Source organism: Anopheles bellator, chromosome 1 (genome assembly GCF_943735745.2).
Source record: "Anopheles bellator chromosome 1, idAnoBellAS_SP24_06.2, whole genome shotgun sequence".
Taxonomy (NCBI): domain Eukaryota; kingdom Metazoa; phylum Arthropoda; class Insecta; order Diptera; family Culicidae; genus Anopheles; species Anopheles bellator.
The window spans coordinates 22,257,213-22,279,052 of NC_071285.1; the positions used below are offsets into that span (position 1 = coordinate 22,257,213).

The 21,840-nt window shown below is 50.5% G+C and overlaps 3 protein-coding genes across 3 annotated transcripts; all 3 read left to right on the forward strand.

Annotated features, from left to right (window-relative positions):
- Window positions 1-1,681: 1,681 nt before the first annotated feature.
- LOC131208729 (oxidative stress-induced growth inhibitor 2-like) lies at window positions 1,682-8,529 on the forward strand. The gene is made up of 5 exons (XM_058201567.1): window positions 1,682-1,872; window positions 4,360-4,565; window positions 4,639-4,722; window positions 5,803-6,515; window positions 6,595-8,529. Exons 1-5 carry the CDS (start codon window positions 1,803-1,805, stop codon window positions 7,736-7,738), a joined length of 2,217 nt encoding a protein of 738 aa, XP_058057550.1. The 5' UTR covers window positions 1,682-1,802; the 3' UTR covers window positions 7,739-8,529.
- Window positions 8,530-14,357: 5,828 nt separating this feature from the next.
- Window positions 14,358-15,652, forward strand: LOC131215227 (uncharacterized). Its single transcript, XM_058209615.1, has 3 exons — window positions 14,358-14,689; window positions 14,748-15,485; window positions 15,562-15,652. The coding sequence occupies exons 1-3, from the start codon at window positions 14,358-14,360 to the stop codon at window positions 15,650-15,652; spliced, it is 1,161 nt and encodes a 386-aa protein (XP_058065598.1).
- Window positions 15,653-19,248: 3,596 nt separating this feature from the next.
- LOC131215228 (uncharacterized) lies at window positions 19,249-20,457 on the forward strand. Its single transcript, XM_058209616.1, has 3 exons — window positions 19,249-19,525; window positions 19,595-19,843; window positions 19,907-20,457. Exons 1-3 carry the CDS (start codon window positions 19,249-19,251, stop codon window positions 20,455-20,457), a joined length of 1,077 nt encoding a protein of 358 aa, XP_058065599.1.
- The last annotated feature ends 1,383 nt before the right edge of the window (window positions 20,458-21,840 follow it).

The following is a 21,840-nucleotide window of genomic DNA, read 5'->3' on the forward strand; positions in this document are numbered from 1 at the left end:
TCTCTCTCTGGCACTATGGGTCGGCTGTCTGATAATAGGATTAAAGGTCTCTGTGTAAGGAAACAGTATGTTCTAACATCTTAAGGAAATATTATTATTATAGTTTTTATTCCACCTTAATAGAGTTTAACATCTATTGTCCAACCCTATTGTGATAACTTAATAATAAATTTCGCTAAATAAACAGTTGCCTCTGCGAAACAATTGTAATTATATAACAATTAGAAACAGTAGGCTTATCTCCTACTGAGTCACCAGTCCCTTCTAAATGGCCAGCCAATTTCAAGTTTCGCCTCTCCATCATCCCCATAACTAATTATTCTTCGCGTGTGTTCTCTTTTTCTCCTCCATAGAACAAGGGCCCAGAAGACTGAGCCCGACAGCGGGGTCGTGACGTCATCCGGACGAACCCCGGACTCACCTGCAAGTGGCTGCTGGTGGCTGTTGGCCATCAATTTACGACAAACCTCCCTGCTGCCGCTGCTGGGTGGTGCATTGCGAGCGAAAATCCAACCCGAAAACTAGGACGCGCACTCCGTACGTCATCGAACGTCTCTCCGGGGGGTCATAGAGAAGTGGCTACAGAGAGAGCCATTACCGAGTGTGCACTCTTTTGTGTGCAGTGGAAGGACGTAAAGGGCCGCGTACCTGGTGGTGGTAGCACCTACCGATGATCGTAATTGGGGAGACTCCGAGAAAAAAGCTCCGCCTTGGTGATCGCTGGGCCAAAGTACACCCCGTAGTAGTACATCATGAAGTGTCATGCTTTGGACCGGCGAACACGCGTTGACACCACGAGTTGACTCTCTATCGCCGGCCTCTCTCGGTGCCAGGCATTCCGCCGCGAGGTGCTGCCTAACAATACGCGATCCTAACCGCGACTCTCCGCCAGCGGGGAAAGAGAGCACAAGATTGTAGGTCTGCTTCGTGAACGACAGAGAGACGCTGAGTGAGAAAGTGTAAAAAAAAACTAAACAACCTAGCTGGGGGGACTCGTGGAGCATAGCCGCGAATCGTGAATCCACCGAAGGGGGTTTTCCCGAAGTGCGAACTCCCAGAGAGAACTCGGACGCTCGCTCGCTTCAATACGCACGCACACCACTGTTCACGAGAGTGTGTGCGAGCAAGTGGCCACGGGCGAGGAAGGCACGAGACCGCGAATAAATTTACCGACCGGAGCGCGGCCCAACATCAGTTTGAACCCGACCGCCGGACGAGTCAAGACACGGACGACGGACTTGCTTTGCGCATCCCTCTCAGAGTTTGTACCGTACTGACGTAAAGTTTCATCGCGCACCACCCAACCTCCAGTCAGAAGTGTCCAGTTCAGTCGCGCTAACCGGCGTCACTTCGTTTCCCCGAGTATCCGAGCCCCAAGTCTCGCCAAGCACGCGTCTATTGATTCGCGCGCCTTTCCATCGCTAGAGGAGCGATTTAGTGTGTCGGACCTCTCTCGACCAGAGAGTGTGGCCCCAAGAAAAGTGGCGATAAAAAGGTAAAGGCCCACCGCAAAAGCCTAGCCCTAGGCTGCGAAATTAGTGTGCAATTAGTACAGTGTACAGTGAACACAAGAGAGTCCGCGCCTGCGAAAGGTTCCAGTTGTGTCCGGTGCCAGGTGTCTCTAATCAATTCGGTATAGCTTTTCGCACGCACACGGTGGTGGTGAATGCGTGCCAGCGTTGTTTACGGTACGGAATCCACTACACCGACCCCTCCGAGTGGTCAGCCGCGAACGAAATATTGTTAAACGGAGCGGAACACCGCCGGTAGGTCGCGTTTGCTCGAGGATACAGACCGACAAAATGAAGGATATCAGTAGCGGCAAGGCAAATCTGCACAAGGACACCCTCTACAAGGATGTGGTTGTGATAGGTAAGTTGGACCAGCGCCGGTGAAGAATTGGGATTGCAATTCTTGTGAAATCGACCTCAAAACTAGATCCCCAGGACCAAGAGACACATCAAGTACATCAAGTGTAGTGTTTGCCGAGCTATTTGCCCGGTGACTTTCGCTTCCGACAGCGTCACTTCACCGTGAAGTGTTTGATCTGCTCACTAATCTGGGCCAACAGGGTGACATTAAGTTTCTGGTTTCGTCGGTCCGATAAGCGCCCCCTCCGTGTCCGATAAGGAGAATTGGCGCAGTTATAAAGCATCGCTCTACTTGAACTCTATTTTATGTAGGTGCCCCCCTTCTACAGTGCTACAATGTGCACATCCCGGTAATCGATTATTGGATCGCACAAGATCGCTGATGTTGCCGGTAGCGAACTGAGGTGACGACCACGGCACTTCGATCGATCGATCTGCTGCGATTGCGAATGATTGAGGACGACACAAAAACAGCCTGTGGTTTTTTCGTGAACTTGTTGGGGTGTAGTGTCCACAATCGTTTACCCTGTACGTAGTGCGGATTGTAATTTGCTCCTCCTTATCACCTTTTTCACGCTCCGTTGCGATAGTTTGTAAATCACCAGCTACGCGGGGCCCACAGCGCAGGAGTGGCTATGGGAAGTCTACGGGGGCTTTAGTCGCCGGATGACGGTGCCGGATTCCGAGCGTTAGTATTTTTGTAACCCACCTCCTCACGTGTGTTGCCATTCTAAGCGGGTTCCGCCCGAACGGCTTTGAAGTTCGCCAGTACGGGCGCAACCACTGTTTAGACTGTCCATCCACCCAAACATGTAACTTACTGCTGTTGGTGCGAACGTTGATAACCGCCAGCCGAACCGGTTGAATGTCCGGTCAGGAAGCGGCTCGGACGATCGCGGAACAGACCGCGCGCTGGCCACTGTAACCATGTGATGCGAATATTCAGAGGCATTTTAATTGATGTCGAAGCAGCAGCACCCCGTGAGGTGAGCTGCCATCTGCACTGTCAGTCGGAGACGTGAATCGGATCAATTGTGTCCTCATTGTGCTATTAAAAGATCTGATCGATCACGATCCGGCTCTCGACGCGCCACTGGGTGGCAGTGTGTCAGAGTTGATAAGACAGATTGGCGGAAACTTTGGGGCTTTCTGCAAATAATCTGCTTCCTGGCAGATAGAGAGTGTGGTCCAACCGATTAGATCATCAATCAGAACGCTACCGCGACCACCTACGGGACTATAGTTATTGCAACTCATCCTCCACCAAGAGCCCTTCGCTCACGATGCTTACCAGGTCGTGGTCACGATCAATCATTGCCCAGATATTATCAAGTCACCGAGAGAGTACCAACGACTGGGCCCCCAGTTTTATTAGTAGCTTTGCTTGCTCGTGGACTATATTTTGGTGACCTTGAATCACGACGACGCTACGTGATCAGATAGTCAATATTTACAGAACGCTTTATCGTCTCGTGTCCGCCCGCCCAACTTCTGGGTATGATCTTATCATCGTGTCCCCCCCACAAAGATCATATGATCGACGACAGCGTAGCTTGTGGCCTCCTCCATTCGCCAGAGGTCCGGATCGTCCAGCTACCCAGAAATCTGCTCCGTACCGGTACTGCGCGCGGTGTCGCGTGCGTCCGTAAACGTGCGCCCGCCAATAAATGCGTCCGCATTGTTGGCTAGGGTATCTTATCGCCGCGTGTCGTGTGACTAACTTGCCCGGCAATACTTCCCAGTGCGCTGCGTCAGCTGTGTGTTGACGGGGGGCTCGTTGTGTGACGTGCGCACGCTCTGACCGGCGCATACCATGCCAATGACGGACGCGAGCAAGCGCACATCAGCCGTCCAGCTGATAAGCTCTGGCCAGTGACCAGATAAGCACTGACCAATGTTAAGCCCCAATCAGTTGGTCAGATTCTTCGAATAGACCGACAACCGGCAGGAGGAGGAGGCTACGTGAAGACCGAACCCCTTCTCGATGGATGTCCGTGGTCTGCGCGATAAGATTGGCCGCTTTTCGCCCACTTTCTTCGCCACACAATGATTGCGCATAAAAATGGACCCCATTGCATAAGCGCATCCTCCGGCAATCACTCAGTTGGGAGGGTGACATCGCGCGCCAGAACATTCTGGATGCGGACTGACCGCTTCGCGACTGCCTTGACAGTGATCTTCGGCTGTCGGCGGACCGCACTGGGGGGGGGCGTCCGGCACCCGGTGTCACCCATTGTTCCTCGGCCAAGGCCTCAGGGCCGGGTGGATAGTAATTAATATTAATCACCAGCACCAATTCTCGACCAAGCGCTCAGTGCGATGGCTGACCCGTAACCTCCTCTGACCAAGTTGATTGTAATTTCCCAAGTTTTGTGTCGCGTCACGTTCACCGGTTGCCAATGGTGGTCACCACACCCCACAGCCTTCAATTCGCGCCGCAAACGAACTGTCATCACATTAACACTCCGATTCTCCGCTCGTTTTGCAGGCAATGGACCGAGCGGCATATCGCTGTCGTACATGCTGGCGGGCCACTGGCCGTACTGGGTGCCGGAGCGGGCCCAGAAGCACCCGGACGAGCTGCTCCGGGCCCGGCTTGGCTACTACGACGCACAGAAGAGCCTGGTCGAGCACGATCTGTTCAGCTTGGCCGACGGGCTCGAAGGACGAAGCACCAATCCCGTTTCGTTGCTGGTAAGACTCCACTCCTCGGGGGCTCGGGGTTTTTCCTCATCTCGGTTCTAACATCTCGCTTTTCGTCTTGCAGCTCGACAGCCTCCAACACCCGTGCGCCGATCTGGGAATGGACCTTCCATCGATGGTCGAGTACCGGTATCATCCAGAGAAGCAGGTAAAACAGGGGGCGTCCTCTGATGTCATCGCGGTAGCTTAATGCTTATCCGTGCGCGACTTACCACAAATCACGTAGACCCGCATATGACTATCTCTCTGGCCGTTTTAGACAATCCATAACTCAGTGCCTTATCTTATCCACCCGACTCTGACGTCGTCGATAGCGTTCGGATAGTCATTTGGATAAATATTTGCCGCCACTCGCCATTCTTTATCACAGTGTAATGGTGGATGGCGGAATGTAATTGAAATTGAAACTATTTTCATTGCTCTCAACCCACTCCCACTCGGCCATTGGGAAATGGAAAAGGCGTGGGATTTTCCGGGCACCGCCCAACCATTAATGGGGGTCTCAAAATATTTACCGGCGCGGCCTCTGTTTATTCGGGCAGGGTAGCGTCCCACACGCTACGCAGAACACGTCATACGGCGGTGGTTGTCGTTGAACAATCCGTTCTTAACCTGATACTTTCGCTATCTCTTTGGACTGCCCAAGGGCTGTTCGGCGCTGCTTACACGTGAATCACAGCCCGTTTTTGCCAACAAGAACAAGCACTGCCTGGCGTCCTGGCGTCCCTGGCGGACGCCTGTGCGTAACATAACCTCAATAATTAACTCAGCGACAGTTTTGCTGAGAAGTGTCGAAATCGAAGCGGAACGGAACCTGTTAACACTTTTCGTGAAGCTTCAGTCGTGTGACATGAAGTGTGACAGCGCTTTTGGCACCCGATAGGCGTTTTTGTCTAGTCTTCCGTCGAGAGCCTTCAAACCTTGGCCACTACACAGCAAAATACAGCGGTCTCGTGTTTGTTTCTGCAAACCTTTGTTCGCGGGCTTGCAACAACAACAATGTGGTGCCCGATGCGGTGTGTCAGCACTACGGATCGATTCTCCGACCACAAGCCCGGAGTCTCGGTCCCTGACTCGGTGCACACTCAGCACACCACTTTTGTTTACACCACCGAACGCGATCACTTGTTTATACCTAACCTAACTTTATGCCAAGTGGACCGACCGAACGACTCGATCCGTCATTTAACCTGCGCATTACTCACTGGCTCCAACCATTTGCTTCCAGATTGATCATCTCGTGCTGGGACGGGGGCCACCGGGCGGTTCCTGGCATCGGATGGACCCGAACCTTCGTACCCTGTCGCTGGCCGCCTGGATGTCGCTGCCTGGGCTTCCGTTCGCCGACTGGGAATCGCGTCATCCTGCCGGAGTGACGGAGGACAACACTGATTATGAGATGGAGCGACGGAGGAAGCTTCACCGCGCACCACTTTCGGCGGAAGTCCACGGTTGTGTACGGTGTGCCAGTGAGCAGGCGAAGCATAGGCGGCAGGCGGCGAATGTGACAGAAACCGGACAGCAGAAAGTGACCTTAGCAAAGTGTAGCAAATGTCGCAATGCCGACAGTAACAACAACGACAGCATCAACATTAACCGTTACAACAAAGAACGGCTGCTAGTTGGCGGTGGACCAACCGACGGACCGACGGAAGGCAACGTGGTGGCCGTGCTGGACGAACGGAGCGGCAAGGTGAACGTTAAGCTGCTTTGTCCACCGCGCCGAAACCTGTCGCTGAAGCGCCAGGTGTCGAAGGAGGTCGAAACGCGGGCCCTGATATCGCGCGTCGCCCAGTACTACGAGGGATACGTTAGCGAGATGGGCCTCGAGAAGTACTTCATGAACTCGACCATCGTCACGACGGTGGTGCCGCTGGACGCTTCCACCACGGGTGCGCCTGTTCCGGCTCGGCTCCGGCAGGGTCGCTGGATCGTCGCCGGGTAAGCGATAATTCGACAGCAACCTGTGGGAACCCGAAACGCATTACTAATCAGAGATTCGTTCGATCCCCTTTTGCAGATTCGACGTAACGACCAACCGGCGGTTCCAAGTCGTGTGCCGAAATCTGGTGCTAGCGAACGGGGCCTCCGATCTGGCCAATCGATTGGGTGTGAAAGGCGAAGGGCTGCAGATGCCGTGGGTCAAGTACGAACTGCCGCATCTGGAGCACGCGTTGGAGCGCTACGATGAGCCGGCCCGGACCCAGCTGAAGCCGGTGTTGATCGTCGGTGCCGGGCTGAGTGCCGCCGATGCCGTCACCATCTGCCGATCGTCAGGCATACCGGTTGTGCACGTGTACCGGAATCGAACGGCCGGCCTGGACAAAATGCTACCCGGCAATGTGTACCCCGAGTACCACGAGGTACACAAGATGATGAAGGATTCCAACCGGAAGCACGAACTCTACACCCCACTGCCGGAGCACACGATTGTGGACCTTTCCGTTGGTGGTGGCGAAACACATCGCGTCACAGTCCAGCACCTCAAGACGGGCGAGCGGCGCGAGATCGAGGTGTCGTACTGTGCGATACTGATTGGTTCGCGGCCCGATCTGCGCTTCATTTCTTGCCTCGTAGATGGTAGCGCGGCCACGGGAGTGCCAGCCGCACCTTCCGACTCGGATGTGGAAGAGGAAACGGACCGTGGCTTCGCTCGTCGGGCGCCACCGACCCAACCGCTCACGATGTGGACGTTCACGGAGCAGCTGCTCTTTTCGCGTCTCGGGCGCAAGCTGTTCTGGTTCAAAAACATGTGCGCCAAGTGCAAACACATCAATCTTACCGATAAGACGCGCCACAAGCAGCAGCTGCAGCAGTACCATCATCAACACCAACCGCAGCACGGACTGCTGGCTGCCCTCGGTGGCTTCTGTCAGCACGATGAGGCCGACACGGCACCGTTCGGCACGAATCCGGGGGCGTTGCAGCAGCGGCAACAGCTGAGCGCCGCGTCCGGTATCGGGCTGGGCGAGGATCGTACGAAGCCGATCGACTGCAAGAACAACCCGATCGATGTGGACAAGTACACGAACGCGGTGCTCCGGTCACCGCACGCCGGCCTGTATGCGATGGGGCCACTCGTGGGGGACAACTTTGTGCGGTTCATTCCGGGCGGTGCCCTCAGTATTACTGCCGCGCTGCACAAGCGGACGGAGAACGATTGACTCGACCACGGATGTCCCGGCCGCCGGGTTGGTGCCTTCTTGGGGCGTGTTGTTCAGGTTTGAGTTTGCATCACCCACCTTCCGAGGATGTTCCGCAGGGGTCGCAGCAGTGCGCGAAGCAGTGCACACCAGAGGTCCACGTGACCGGTGCGCCAGCCTGCGGATTAGCTGTTTCGCAGACGGAAGACAACGTCTGCGCTCCGTTGACTAGCGAAACGGAAACTCTACACATTTGACGAAGGAGCCATCAGCGCAAATCGACCAACGTGGAAGTCAATTACCCATTTCAGAGGCGGATGCGTATTTCGTATTTTCAATTACAGTTCAATTGAGTTGAGGATTGTGAACTTTGTGTTTCTTAAAGGTTCCCCCTTCTTTGTCAGAACCTGAAGAAGATTGTTTAGTTGTGTTGTCACACGCTTTTCGTTATAAGGATTTATGGTACACGGATTCATCACAGACCTGATCAACCGAACATTTCACACGAATACCGATCCTACAAACATTCCCAATAATTCGCACGCCATTGCCCTACCAAATACTCGTCTTCACTTAACTTAATGATCGCCGATAATCTAACGAACACGACGCCACCTTTAGCGCTACTGCTCAAAGAGTCCCCCTGATACGAATCATTAGTGTCGGTCTGTGATTTGATTTTGATTTTTATCCTATACTCTTAAGAGGCTGCTTTAAGTAATTTATTTTTCATTTATTAATCGTACAAATTGTGCTGGTTCTGAAATAACATTTCCTAGCCTCTCTTTGCTACTAGTAGAGCGTGACCGTTCGTCAGCCACAGGAACACCACACAAAAGCACACTCCGCTGTGTTACCCTCATACTGTAGCACGAAACACTGCGCATACCATTCGCAACAATAGAGGCCGCTAGCTATCACTAGAAGAGTGATTATCTTAGAGTTTGAAATGAAGCGATTCCAATACGGCAGCTTAGAAGCAAGCGGCTACTTGGCCGTCCCAGACCCATGCTCGTACCTTCGTTCCCTTTTTCTCTTAATACTAGCCAAGTTCAAACAATAGAGTTTATTTACGACAGAGAGCCGAAAAAAGGCCAATCAACATAAATATCTTCAATTTCGCTCCGGAGCAATCTGGTGGTACTGGATACTACCGTCCCTACGCCTTTAATACTATGACGGCATTCTAAAGAACACGAAATCTAACCTAATAGTAATTGGAGTGCAGTGTTGCGGTGAGAAACAGCTGCAGAAGTGTTACTAAACCTAGCTGGCAGCTGAAAAATGAGACAACAACCTAGAGACTGATCTTTGTATGTTTTAAACCTAGCCTAGGATTATTAGGAGTTACATGTGCGCCCGTAACATCATCACCCGAGAAGAGATTTTGCTAGCTTTCCTAGCTCTTTACTTACATTTTTGGATTCCCCTTCTCGTAACTTACAGAGCCCGCCACATGGCGGCTCTTTACAAGATGTCTGTATTGTAGAGTAGAGTTGCAAATGTTCTTGTAAGAAGGTTGCTCGTTGTAAAGAGTATCAAAACTTATATGTAAGAGTTTCTAACAAAAGCGTTGGAGTTAAACGTAGAAGTAGAAAACAGTGAAGAGTCACGGTCGCTTCGAAAAGCAGCAAAAATAACGTCAACAACAAGTGTCGTCCACGTCACTACTTTGCATTGTTCCATCTACTTTGTCCATAAAAAGGTGACTTTTTTATGTAAGTTGACGTGTGTGTGGTTCACAGGTTTCAGTGAGACTCTCTGGACGGAGATCCCCTCTCTTGATCGTGCGCTGGTGCGACTGGAACCATTTGGGCAGTCAAGCGAATCTAATCAAATGTAAATCAAAATATGTAGTTATGGAACACTGTTACGTTTTACTCTTCTTTTTATGGAAACGTTGAAAATATAACACACAAACAAGCACACAGCACCGCGTTTTGTCATGGGTCTGGTTTCGAAAGAAGTCCCAAAGCAACGAATAAGTACCAGTCTACTGCGTGTAAGAGTTCCCTGAAATCGTAATGATATGTAAGAGTCCTAACGATGCAAATAGTTCCAGTACTTACTCAAAGAACTACAAATATACTCACGTCGCGCCCGTTACGTAAATTCAAATTAAAAACTAATTATTTGTTTCACATCCAGAGGGCGCTTCGTGAAATTGTCTACAAGTTATGTGCGTTATCGAAATAACGCAACTGCGTTACGTTACTAAAAAACTCAGTATCCAAAAGTTTATGTGAGTTTAAATAATGATTTTGAACAACGATAAATCATGATCATCTAATCTTCTTCTTCTTAGTCGCTGCAACAACACTGGGCGGTCTTATCCTGTACCAGAGACAATGTTAACAATCCCTGTTGTCTGTAACGGTCAACATTACGAGTGTACGAGGGTTAAACATTACTTTATTCAATCAAAAATCAATCAAAAACTGAAAAATTTACACAAAAATCAACTGCTATTATCATCACATTATTCAACTGTTCAGTAAGAAAAAGGAAAGGAGAAGAAGCAAGCGTTACGATTACCGATCAACGGGGACTTCAATCAGAAGAACTAGCCTTTGATTTAAACGAACTTTTTCCAGCACCGAGGCTATTAGAAATTGATCAAACTACATCTGTTGTCGCCAGGAGTACAAGTTTTGGCATTACTCTACTCCATCTCCTATAACTAAAACAGGTTTGAATGCGTATAAGAAACCCTTAGGTTAGGGGAAATTCTTCTGGAGTTCCGGAATTAACCGGTGCCATTTAAGCAACATCAACAACGTTATCGTTCGTCCAGCTGAAGCTAGGAATGCACTTCATAAGTTGCCTGCGAGTCTCATAACAGCTTAACAGAACGCACGCTGCCAGGTGGTGGTGTCATCAGTCGTAATTAAGCCAGTGACCCAACGCCATGCTCCAATGCCATGCGTAGTGGGTTGATAACTAGATGGACTAATAACGGTCAGTGAAGCTGTTGCAATTGCAGCCATTGCATCACTATCGCACCCAGCAGCATCGCCATTTGCGGCATCCGATGAGAAAGATCCGTTGGACACTGGAACACCGTCATCACCATCATCGCTTATTTGGCTTCTTGAACTCCCTCGATGAGTATGCCCTCGGTATGATGGCCACCTCTGGACTATTTGGGGAACTCCGTTCTCCCGTGGCTGCGACAAATGATATCATTCTCATTGCCAAATCTGGATCAAACTCTGGCCCACTCGCCCACTGCTCATTACGGGGGCGGTCAGCGTCCAAAAACAGGAACGGATTTAAGACCGTAGAGAGCGCGAGACATTCAAGCTCGCACGCTCCGTGCTGCTGTGCGCTTGAAAGTTGGATCGTTTTTTGATTCCATAATAACACCTACAGCAGGTTTCGGAACGCCTACACCAACGTGGTCGCCTGATGGTTTCCTTTGCCAAACCCAGCCCGGACCAACGCTGGTAACAATTCGATGTGACGTGCCATGAACGGGAGTCCAGGGTTATTTAATTTTTGTGATGGTCGGCAAAGCATTTCGAGCCCCATAATAGCTTCATTTTGGCAAAAAGTTGTCTTCAAACAAGTTTCTAGTGCACCCGAGGACTTCAGAGTGGCATTGACTGAAACAATTGACTCATTAGCGGAAGCCAAAGCGATCATTCAGGGTATCGATTTGCACACGATCTAATAGACTGACTATTGGCTAGCAAATGGATCAATGGGCGCAGCAGCCTAACCGGAACATATCCGGTGCAGCGACATTATAACACCCACCGGTCCATCTGGCTAATGGGGGGCTACCGTCCCCAACGAGGGCCGATGTCGCAACAACCCGCTACACTGCTCACTTGCGGCCATGACATTACCTGTTCATATCCGTTTTAACTATTCCTTCGCTTGGGGACATAGTTCGGTCCGCTTTTGTGCTTTGGTTATTCCATTTCTCGGCACTGTAAAGGAGGCCAGTACCCAAAAGTCCGAGCGGCCTGGGTCCACATTGATCACATCTGCTTCTACTTAGGCTCAACCGAGCCTATGCATCACAGATCGATTACGAAGTAATCGGCCATTGCCTGGCGCCTTGCACGGTCCGCCTGCCACGGCGTTGCGGATTACGCTACGCTACTGGTCTCCACGCAGCAGCTACACGTGAAATGGGACCATTTATAGCGAACAAATAGCCGGTCAAACGAGTGTTGCGGGCCCCAGATGGTAGTTGTGCTGCTCGACAGAGGTTGCAGTGAATGAAGCACATTTCGCACACTGCGCCGACTACTGGGTGAAGGTACTTCTTAGTAATTAACCTAATCATCGAGCGACGATTCCGGCCCATTCGTGGTTTGCATGGCGATAGCCGATGCTCAGCTGTCATTTGAGTGCAACTTCAAGGTCTCGAACTCCAATCCCTCCAATTCCAATTTAATGTGAAGATCGGAACCATCGATCGGAAAACAAGAAAACCTATCTTTTTGATACATGGGTTTAGTTCGGTCATCACTCCATTCGCGAGGGTCATTTGAAACGGCAACAAAAACACCATAATACTTCATTGCATTTGTCGTAGTTTAAACTCATTTTGGTAGTAAGAATTAGGCTTTGATTTAAACTAACTTCTTTCCGCATCGATGCTATAAGAAGTTAACCAAATTAGATCTGTTGTACTGCATTCTTCACACATTTTCTAGTCACCACTCTACTCCATTTGCTCAATTGATTTGATATCCAAAAAGTACAGAAACAGTTCGCTTTTTTATATGTGTTATTAAATATTTCATGTTCCTCAATTACTTTCGGCTCTATTTGAGCTATAACTTCTTACGAATAGTTCGTCTGGCTGTTTTCTTAGCAATTCAGTTTGTTTTTCATTGTTTTTATGTATTTGTGATAATCTCTAGTATGAAGGCACCGGAAGTGTCCTGATCGATTTCACAGTATAATTAAATTGGCCACAAAGTTTTCAAGTCCCTAATAAACTCAACGAACTCAAAGACTCAATTGCCGCAATTTTTAAGAAGTTCTTCGCCAGCGCGATGACTATTTTCACATTTGATTTTTGTACTGTGACTAACCCTTGTGAAAGTAAAAGCATGTTGGCCACCTTCTACGGTTTTAAATTGTTCATCCTCAAAGTGATTTGTATAGTGAAGGTACAAACCGAATGTTGATCGGACGATGCAAACTTTTAAGGCTAGACACGTAATAAAGTTCAATTTCGATGACGTTCTTTCTTTCTTTAATCCATGGCTTAAAATCATCTACTTTCAAATGGTTTTTCTAAGGGATACTTATCGTTTTACACTTATTAAATTTCGTTGTTTGTGGAAACAGAGAACACTTGGAACATCTTCACTGATAGGCCGTTTGCTAGGCGGATGGCCTTCCGAAAGACTCGGTCGGGACTCGGTTTCGGGACTTTTAGACATTTTCTAGACTCTACACTCTAGGGGTCTAGACTTTCGAAGCCATCATTAAAAAGAAGCTACTATCCATAAAAGAGATTTTAGGTACTAACGTTGTTGGTGTCCGTACGTATTGACCCGCCTGAAAAATCAATTTAGCATTTCAAACACTATAAGTTAAGTAACCTCCCAAAAAAGCCTAAACGATCTGTTAACGATCTTGTCATCCGTTAACCTAGCGGGGATCATCTCTAGAATCTCGATTTGCATTTTATATCGCCAGCTGCGCGTCATCGGCAACACCGACACACGAGCGGGTCCGTAGAGTGACGCCACCGGGGATCGATCACCGGCGATCCTACACAGTCGCTCCCTCCACTTCCGTCCAACCACATCAACCCACAATGTGCGCACCGAAAGCCCAGCACTCTGTTTGCGGCCATGCGTGGCTACGAAAGGCAATTAGCAGGTCTCTCGCCGCACCCAGTCCGGACCGAGTCCGGAGACCGAGGCCCTGTTTGCACCACGCGTTCGGGGGGTGTCACTTATCGGCCCCAGTGCAATATTGGAAACACATTGCACATTGGGCGCAATGTCCCCCGAGAGGGAAGACCGGAACCACGACGAAGTAGACCGGGTTTCCGCCGGTGCACGGTGGTCCAGAAAAACCGGTCCCGGTCCCGAAATTGGTGGCGCAATCAATCTGCGGAGGGGCTCTCGGGCTGGCGGTGCCGTGATTTGAGACACCTCGCCAAAAACAAAGTTGATGCCACGGTGTTCTGTCACCACACTGACTTATCGGACCGTAGGAGGTGCCACCGCGTATCGGAGGTGGAACGCCCGAAATTGAATTTCAAACCACTTCCAAGTTTCGGAGATAACGTTGAACGAGTTTTTGGTTTTGGGAAAGTGCCCACCAAGTTCGGTGGCGGTGGTGGCGCGGCCAACGACTTGGGGCCGAGGACTTTCGAAGGAGCTATAATAGTGGTTCGCGTTCGCGAGTCGCTTGACTTGGCATCGAACACACCGAGCCACCACCATCATCACCACCTGCGCTGTGTTTTGCGGTGTGTGAAACTCGGAGCTCCGGGCCGGTTTGCTGGCGACACCATCACCGATCCGTGCGATCCACTCCGCGTCTGGTGGCCTCGTTTTTTTGGGGGACTTTGGTGGCTGTGGCTTTGGTGTCGCGTCGGGTGATTGATATGTGCATATAGCTCGCGCGTCAGTAGCGCCGTGCCGTGGTCTGAGCGAAGATGCGATCGTATCGTCTGCTGCTGGCTCTGTGGTGCGTGGCGATCATCTCGACGACGGCCGGTATCGAAGCCATCGGCGGTGGTGGTGGTGGCCGGCTACTGAGTCAGTTCCGGGAGCGCCGTCTCGAACGGGTACGCCAGCGTCAGGAACGGTTCTCGCCCGCGTTCGACCAAGCGATCTCGAGGAACTCCTCCGAAAACGCCGACGACGATGACGACTGGAGTGTGGAGGCTGAGCGTGGAGTGAACGCACTGGCACCAGCCCAGAACAAGGGCACCGCCTCCAGCCGCAGGTTGCTGGAGGAAAAGATCATATTCCGGTTCTACCACGGGTAAGTCACCGCTAGTCCAAGTCACCCACGCGATCTAACGACCCGAATCGGTGCGTAGGGGCAACCTCACCAAGACGATGACGCTGAGCAGGGACGAGCGGCTGCTGAACGGCACCGACTGCACCCCGGACCAACGGTTCGCCATCATCGTGCACGGTTGGCACGAGAACTGCTACGAAGTACCGTGGGTGCAGGACCTACGCCACAACCTGCACACCTACCGGGGTGGGTGCATCGCCTGTATGGACTACTCCGCCTTCTCGAGCGGCAGCTACCGGAGCCTGCTGGTACGCTTCCGGGACATCCGGGACGTGCTGCTGCGGTTGGTCCAGAAGCTACGCTACGAGGGCGTCGAGTACGGGCGGATCTTTATGTACGGGTTCAGCTTCGGTGCCCAGCTGACGCTGGACGTCGGAAGGAACGTCGGAGGGAGTGAGCTGGAAGCGATCGACACCTGCGACATGGCCGGACCCGGCTTCGACGGTGAGCGGATGTTCCGGCAGAGTGACTTCCGGACGGCGGCCAAGAACGTCCAGTGCATCCACACCAGCATCGACAAGGGTACGCGCTTCCCGAACAAGTGCCACCAGAACTGGCGCATGGGGCTGTGCGGGATGCGGCAGGCTGCGGCCGGGCCGCCCCCCCTCGGTTCCCATGGGCTGTGCCCGGTGTTCTACAACCTCGCGTTCAAGTACCAGTTCGTGGCGCAACCGAAGCCACCGGAGTGCCTGGCGCTCGGGGACACGGCCATCTACCCGCGCAACTACCGGATGGGCTACGTGGAGGATCGCAAGAGGTACGTAGCGGAGAGTTTTTGGGGGGGAGTGCGATACCTGTCGGCCACTGACACCCCGCCTTCCTGTCTCTTGCAGCGAAGTGAGAGGTGAGCTGTACGCCCTCACCTCGGACGCTTACCCGTACACGGTGTACACCAATCCGTACAACTTCTTCGAGTACTTCTGAGCCGAGTGCGTCGTCCGAGAGAAGTGCAGTCCCAGTGCATCGGCAAAGCCATAAAACATGTGTCCATCGCCGCAGTCTGTGGGGGCTTGGTCTTGTACCCAGCCATTTATGGGTATTCGAGTGAAAGAGTCGTGCTTGACTGCCTCCGACGACTGTGCGAGGGCGTGCCTTCTACTTCTTCAGTTCCGTACCCCTCGGTACCTTTAGCGGCGTAAGAAATCGTAGGAAATAAATACTGACTTTAAACTGCCCCGCACAACTGTCTCGCGATTTTCCTGCTCCCGGGACACTCCAGAGTCGGACGACGGGGTTCCGATAACCGATCGATCGGCGGCGATGGGTGCCTTCCGGAACTGGGCCAGAAGGCTTTCCTTCCTTGGTTGCTTTTAGAAAGCCCCTCTATTAAAGTTTATATCGCCAAAACCAGAGAGAGAGAGCGCAGAGCGTTAGTAAGTGTGGCGTCAGTGATGCGCCGTCGGCTAACTTAATCAGTCGACCGATGGCCCAGGGGGCCGGTGGTCAAACGCGGAAACTGGAGCATAAAGCACTGGGTTTCGGTGCGCCGCGTAATTGCTACCTATTAATTGGGCTAAGCCAATGTTTATTAAAATCAGTGAACGGGTGCGCTGTTGAATTCATTATGACGTTTTTGCTCGCCTGTTGGCGCGAATGGTTAAGGTTGCGCCGAAAGGCATTTCAAACGTATTCTAATTAGCGTGACCGAGTGACTGTCAAACATCTACTCTTCTTGTCAATGGTTAAGTACAAAGCAAGATACCGATTAAATCTGCGTACACGGAGGGTCATAAGTGTAGGTCTACTTATAGTTTATTGATTGGGCCTTAATCGAACTTAGATCCGTTTCCGAATTAATTAAAAACTTACGAAACATGAGGTCTTCTTAGTGTTTTTAATTCGGAAAAAATGGTACTCTTTGGGTAAGAATATTATAATCTGTTGGGGTCATCTGAGAATAGGAATTATTCTGACGCTTTCGTCAGACCCAAATCGGCCATGATACCGATCGTGCATCATGAAAATTACCATATTTGGAAACTTCGTTATATTTTCTAGGTTTGAATATCCTGTGAAAGCTAAAAACATTCTGATTTTTGTCTGTATGAACCGCAGAAAGCTTTCGATTTTTTTAAAAAGAAACAGAAAGATTTATGGCAGGTTTATGTGGTTCACAGCACATAAAACTTGTTTATCGTTCAAGTTAAGTCTGGAACAAGATATGGGCCAATGTCTGCGGTGACGTGTTTTACATTAAGTAAAAAGCTATGCAGGATATTCTATCCAACCGTTACGTTGATATCTTACGACTCTTAAACTTACGACCCACAGTGTACATCATAATGAAAGCCTATTGGTCTCTATCACTGTTTTCGAGTTCAACAAAAGCGGTCAGCGATACGCTGACGATACGACACGAATGAATAACAACAAATCATTTATCAAATTTATTCGCTTTAAATATTTAAATGGTTTGTCGTGGGTTCGCGGACTTGTTTTGGAAAGTATCTCAATAATGTTTTATTTATTATTCATCGTTTTGTTAAAACAAAGTCGTCAAAGGCCGTTTAAGCAATTTTTTGTAAGATTCTGGTTGCAGTGGAATTACTTCAATTGCTTCAGATTCGGCTCTTAGTATTGACTTCTACCCTTGACACTACGGTTTCATTTTAAACACCTTGAGTATGATTTTCCTAACCTTGATTTTGCATGCGTTGCCAATCTATTATCAACGAGTGGTGCGTTTACGGTGCCATGCGTTCCGGATGTCGCGTGTCTTCGTTTTTCGCAAACCCAGCACACTCGCATAATGATCAGACTGACAGTGTATCTCGGTCCTTTATCTCCTCCGCTCCGGGAAAGGGAAAAGTCGGCCGAAAAACTGCCAAACTGAAACGAAGGCAATTTATGGGCTCCATAAACCCGGAACCGTTGGCGGGGCGACCTCGCACTTGCACCCGCCGAAAAAGAGAGAGTTCGTCGGTGACTCGTTTGGTCGATAAAAGGCACTTCAGCGGGCGCTCTCCGCAGGCGGCCGCACTTGCATCTTGAGCTCCTCCTGAGGCCTGCTCCTGAGAAGGTAGCGGAATGATGATAAATTTCGCCCGAAATACCCTCAAGACACGCGCATGCATTTCGCGTGCTGTCGTTGCCGTTTTTATCTTCCTTTTCCTGCAGCTGCTACCAGTGGGTTGGTCTTGCTGCGAGGACCCCGTTGTCCGCCCCATGCTTTCCTCCTCGGTCGTTGGAGGAGGATCCGGACCGATGGTGGGTCGATTTTCGCTATCAGAGTGTAAATAGGCAGAGTGCGAAAATGTTTGGTTTGGGATCGCTTCCATCCCGGGCTTTCGCGTTGTCCGTGACCGTGGGAGGATTCACTTTCCGTTGGTGAAATTGAATGACATATGAATTTTTCTGAAATTGGATGGCATCTGATCGAGAATGGGGAGTACCACTTGGATTGTGGTGCGCAAAGCTAGAGTTCATAGATACCGGTTTACCTAAGATAGTGTTATGGTAAGACCTCTTCAAGAACACCGTTTATGGGATACGAGAGCTAACGCTCAAAAGGTTTACTAAATGAATTCTAAACGTTGCACTTTTGTATAATGCAACTCTTATTTTATATTACTTAGTGGAAAATATGGCCAGTTATCGGTGGTGGTCTAAGCCACCGCTGGTCTAGTCCAAGCCATTACCCACTGTTTTTTACCATTTGTTTATATCTTCAAGGCCAAGGGTAAGGGCTATAGCCGATGAACTGGTGTGTCTATATTGTAGTCCCCTATAAAGTGCCCTATGTCCGTATAATGTCAATTATGTCCCCTCAAATCCACGTTATGTTTGTCGGATCATGAGTTATGAGCTGAACGTCGAGATACGCATATTTTACATTAAATGGACAGTTGATATAACGATCTAGCACCAAGACAAGAGAAGAAGTTTGAATCCTATGGTTCCAGACAAGCAACACCAAGCATGTCGTGCCACGCCACATCGCAACCTTGCAATCACTGTAAACAGCCCATAAATATCCAACGCCCAGTCGAACCGGTTAGATAGCTTTTGACAACGCACCCCTTCGATCCCCCCACCACACACCCACCGATCGTTTGACTCCTGGAGTCTGAGAGAGACCCACGAACCTGTCCGTTTGTTTTGGTATCCCCGAAACAGTCCCCGCCGCCGCCGATACACCGGAGAAAGCTCTCTGCCGATGGGCACGACCCGATAAGAGAAGAAAAGGTGTCGCTGGCCTGGAGCCGCGGTAGAACGCAAGTTAAACACCGTGTGGACGCCCCACCACGACCACAAACTAGCAGAACAGATAGCGTCCACATCAGCGGCTCCCCGAATGCCGCTTGATGGGGTTTCGGTTTCGACGGGTTCGGGAGTCACCTAACGGGCACCCGTTGGTTGCCGAGAAGGAAAGTGCCACAAGCTGCTAACGGGCACCGCCAGCCAGGTTTGATGGCACGGACCGGATGTAGGTCAGCGTGAAGTGTATAAAGTGCCTGCTCGGGCGCGGCCAGCGTCTTAGTGTCTTAATAGCTCAGAACTTGACGTTACTCCCGGGGACAATGCCGAGGTCACGGTGCACCACGGTCTGCGTCGCGATCGCACTCACCGTAGTGGTGCTGCTGTTGCAGGTCGGTTCCAGTGCCGGCGATCGGTTCCAGGATAACATCTTCTTCAACTACTACAACTCGTCCGGCGATTTGGTACACGTTTACAACATTGCGGAAAACAACACGTACGAGTACGACACGGATTGTCACCCCGGCGGCAAGTTCGCCATCGTGGTGTTCGGTTGGAAGATTAGCTGTGATAAGTATTTCGTCCAGGATCTCATCGGCAGTAAGTGTATTCTGGGGGGAATCTAATTCCGGAGGACTACGCGCTCATCTGAACTACTACACGCCCTAGACCTCACCAAACACCGGGGCGGCTGCGTGATGTGCATGAGCTACGATCGCTTCGCCCAGTTGGCGACCTACGCTCGCCTACGCCGCAACTTCAAAGAAATCCACGGGGTCCTGCGGCAGAAGCTGGAGTTTCTGGAAAGAGAAGGCTTCAGCCCGAACGATGGATATCTGTACGGGTTCAGCTTCGGGGCCCAGATGGTCCTGGCGGCGGCGAAAGACTATGGAACGCGCAGACTGAAACAGATAGACGGTAAGGTCTGGTATGCTCTGGAACTGGGAAAAGTGCTGACTCTTGTCCGTTTTCCCCCACCAGTCTGTGATATCGTTGGCAATGGGTTCGACACATCCGACACTAACGCCCCTAACCACCGGGTAGCGGCCAAGAACGTTCAGTGTATTCATACGAGCCGTAACTACGGGACGCGTCACCGAAACAGCTGTCACCAGGATTGGATTATGGGCGATTGCGGGATCAACCAGCTAGCGGCCCCGCTATCGGCTTGGGGCTCGCACGGAGTCTGTACCCTGCTCTACAACAGTGCCTTCGAGCACGAGTTCCTGGCCGGCCCGAAACCGGCCAACTGTACGGCCGACTCGGAGTTGCGGACATGGCCCGTCGGTTTCCGGATGGGCTACCAGTATTCGCCGGACCCGAATGTCCGCGGACAGCTATTTTCGCCCACCTTCGCCGAGTACCCGTTCAACGTGAACGTTACCGCGGCCGACACGACGAATAGCACTTCCAACGAGGGGCCAACGATCACCGAAAACGACATCGAACAGCAGAGCGTCCAGCTTCGGTCGGTCCAATCGGACGGATTTCCACTGGACGCCGTAGATCTCGATTCGAGTGAAAACGCTTAGAGACACGCGGCCCCGGATCTGGAATCCAATTTTCCGAGCCTTTTTTTTCTGAGCTGCTTTCCGCATTCCGACCCGTGCGGGTGCTCGGCTACGGCGTATCGGAAATAATTTATTCCACGATTTGTCGCAAGCAGCGTAATGTCTGGGGTAGCGAGAGCTGAAGCGCGCGCAGGAACGCGATAATTGAGGCTTTCCATTGCGTACTGCGGTGCCCCGCAGACTTTGCCATCGCCGCCAGCACACGGATACTACAGTGCGGCGGCATTCTTTCTTAATCGATAAATTATCGGAGTACAATCTTAATAAAGTAAGCTGAATACACATATACTTCGCTTTTTACATTTTTTTCTGATTCGTCGATGTCATCCTTTTTTTGGCAAAGTTCTTGTATCGGATGGAAGGAGTAAGAATATAGCGTTTAAACGCCTAAGCTCTTAAGATTCGGCTAGCAGTAAGGTTATGGATTTGTTTACTTCTACTTGTGATTTAATCCTCTAAAGTATCCTATAAGGCTGAACTATATTAAAAAGATGCTCGTAAGAAAGATTACTGGGTTTTGGCATTAAGTTGTATATTTATTATTTTGACTAAAACTACATTCGGATCAAACAGACGTCCACATCCATCTCCAAAATTTGAAAAGCATTAAATGCAAATTGATCTTCAAAAATCATGTTATTTTCATCGAAGTGTCTTCTGAGGAAATACGTAATAATTTATGTATCTTCGACTTTAACTCCCTTTTCGATTAGTGATCTTTTTAGTGCACTGCACAGTGCACAAAAAGCAAGTAGACTTTTATGAAATACACCTTAAACTTAAGTAAATCATTTGCAGTAAATAAAACGGACAGCCAGAAAGCGAAGACGGTGAAGAAAGGACAAATTACCAAAGTGTAAATGGTGGAAATACACACATAGGGGCCAGCAATCTTCAAACGATCGTGTAAATAGAAAAGCAATGTGCACTTTCTAATGTGCTCACTAAGTTTACATATTATTAATTGATAGTAAACAGTAATCGAAGTAAATACGATTTACCGTAGAAAGCGTACCCACAACCAGCAACTTGCACGAATGTTAACCGCCGGATACGGTTCGAAACGACCGCGCACGTGTCACGTCTCATTAGCTCCGTGCCGGTGGCAAGTGTGGTGAATTTATTCGCGATATTTCACATGATTACGGGCCCAACCCAGAGGTCCTTCGGAGGGAAAGGAATCAATCGAATCACCAGCCGCAGGCGATCCAGACTCGGGCACCATCCGCACCAAAGTTGACTGACTCATGGCGACCGGATGATGTAGCCGCCAGGCCCGCGGGCTGCGTGGGACATTCAGCTTCAAGGGGTAGAGACTTTTCTCGCTCGCGCTTATACCAAACA

Coding starts and splice junctions, on each gene's coding strand:
- LOC131208729 (XM_058201567.1), top strand. CDS start 1,803: ATGAAGGATATCAGTAGCGGCAAGGCAAATCTGCACAAGGACACCCTC. Junction 1,873..4,359: donor CAAGGATGTGGTTGTGATAG/GTAAGTTGGACC, acceptor CTCGTTTTGCAG/GCAATGGACCGAGCGGCATA. Junction 4,566..4,638: donor CCAATCCCGTTTCGTTGCTG/GTAAGACTCCAC, acceptor TTCGTCTTGCAG/CTCGACAGCCTCCAACACCC.
- LOC131215227 (XM_058209615.1), top strand. CDS start 14,358: ATGCGATCGTATCGTCTGCTGCTGGCTCTGTGGTGCGTGGCGATCATC. Junction 14,690..14,747: donor ATATTCCGGTTCTACCACGG/GTAAGTCACCGC, acceptor ATCGGTGCGTAG/GGGCAACCTCACCAAGACGA. Junction 15,486..15,561: donor TACGTGGAGGATCGCAAGAG/GTACGTAGCGGA, acceptor TGTCTCTTGCAG/CGAAGTGAGAGGTGAGCTGT.
- LOC131215228 (XM_058209616.1), top strand. CDS start 19,249: ATGCCGAGGTCACGGTGCACCACGGTCTGCGTCGCGATCGCACTCACC. Junction 19,526..19,594: donor CGTCCAGGATCTCATCGGCA/GTAAGTGTATTC, acceptor TACACGCCCTAG/ACCTCACCAAACACCGGGGC. Junction 19,844..19,906: donor CAGACTGAAACAGATAGACG/GTAAGGTCTGGT, acceptor TTCCCCCACCAG/TCTGTGATATCGTTGGCAAT.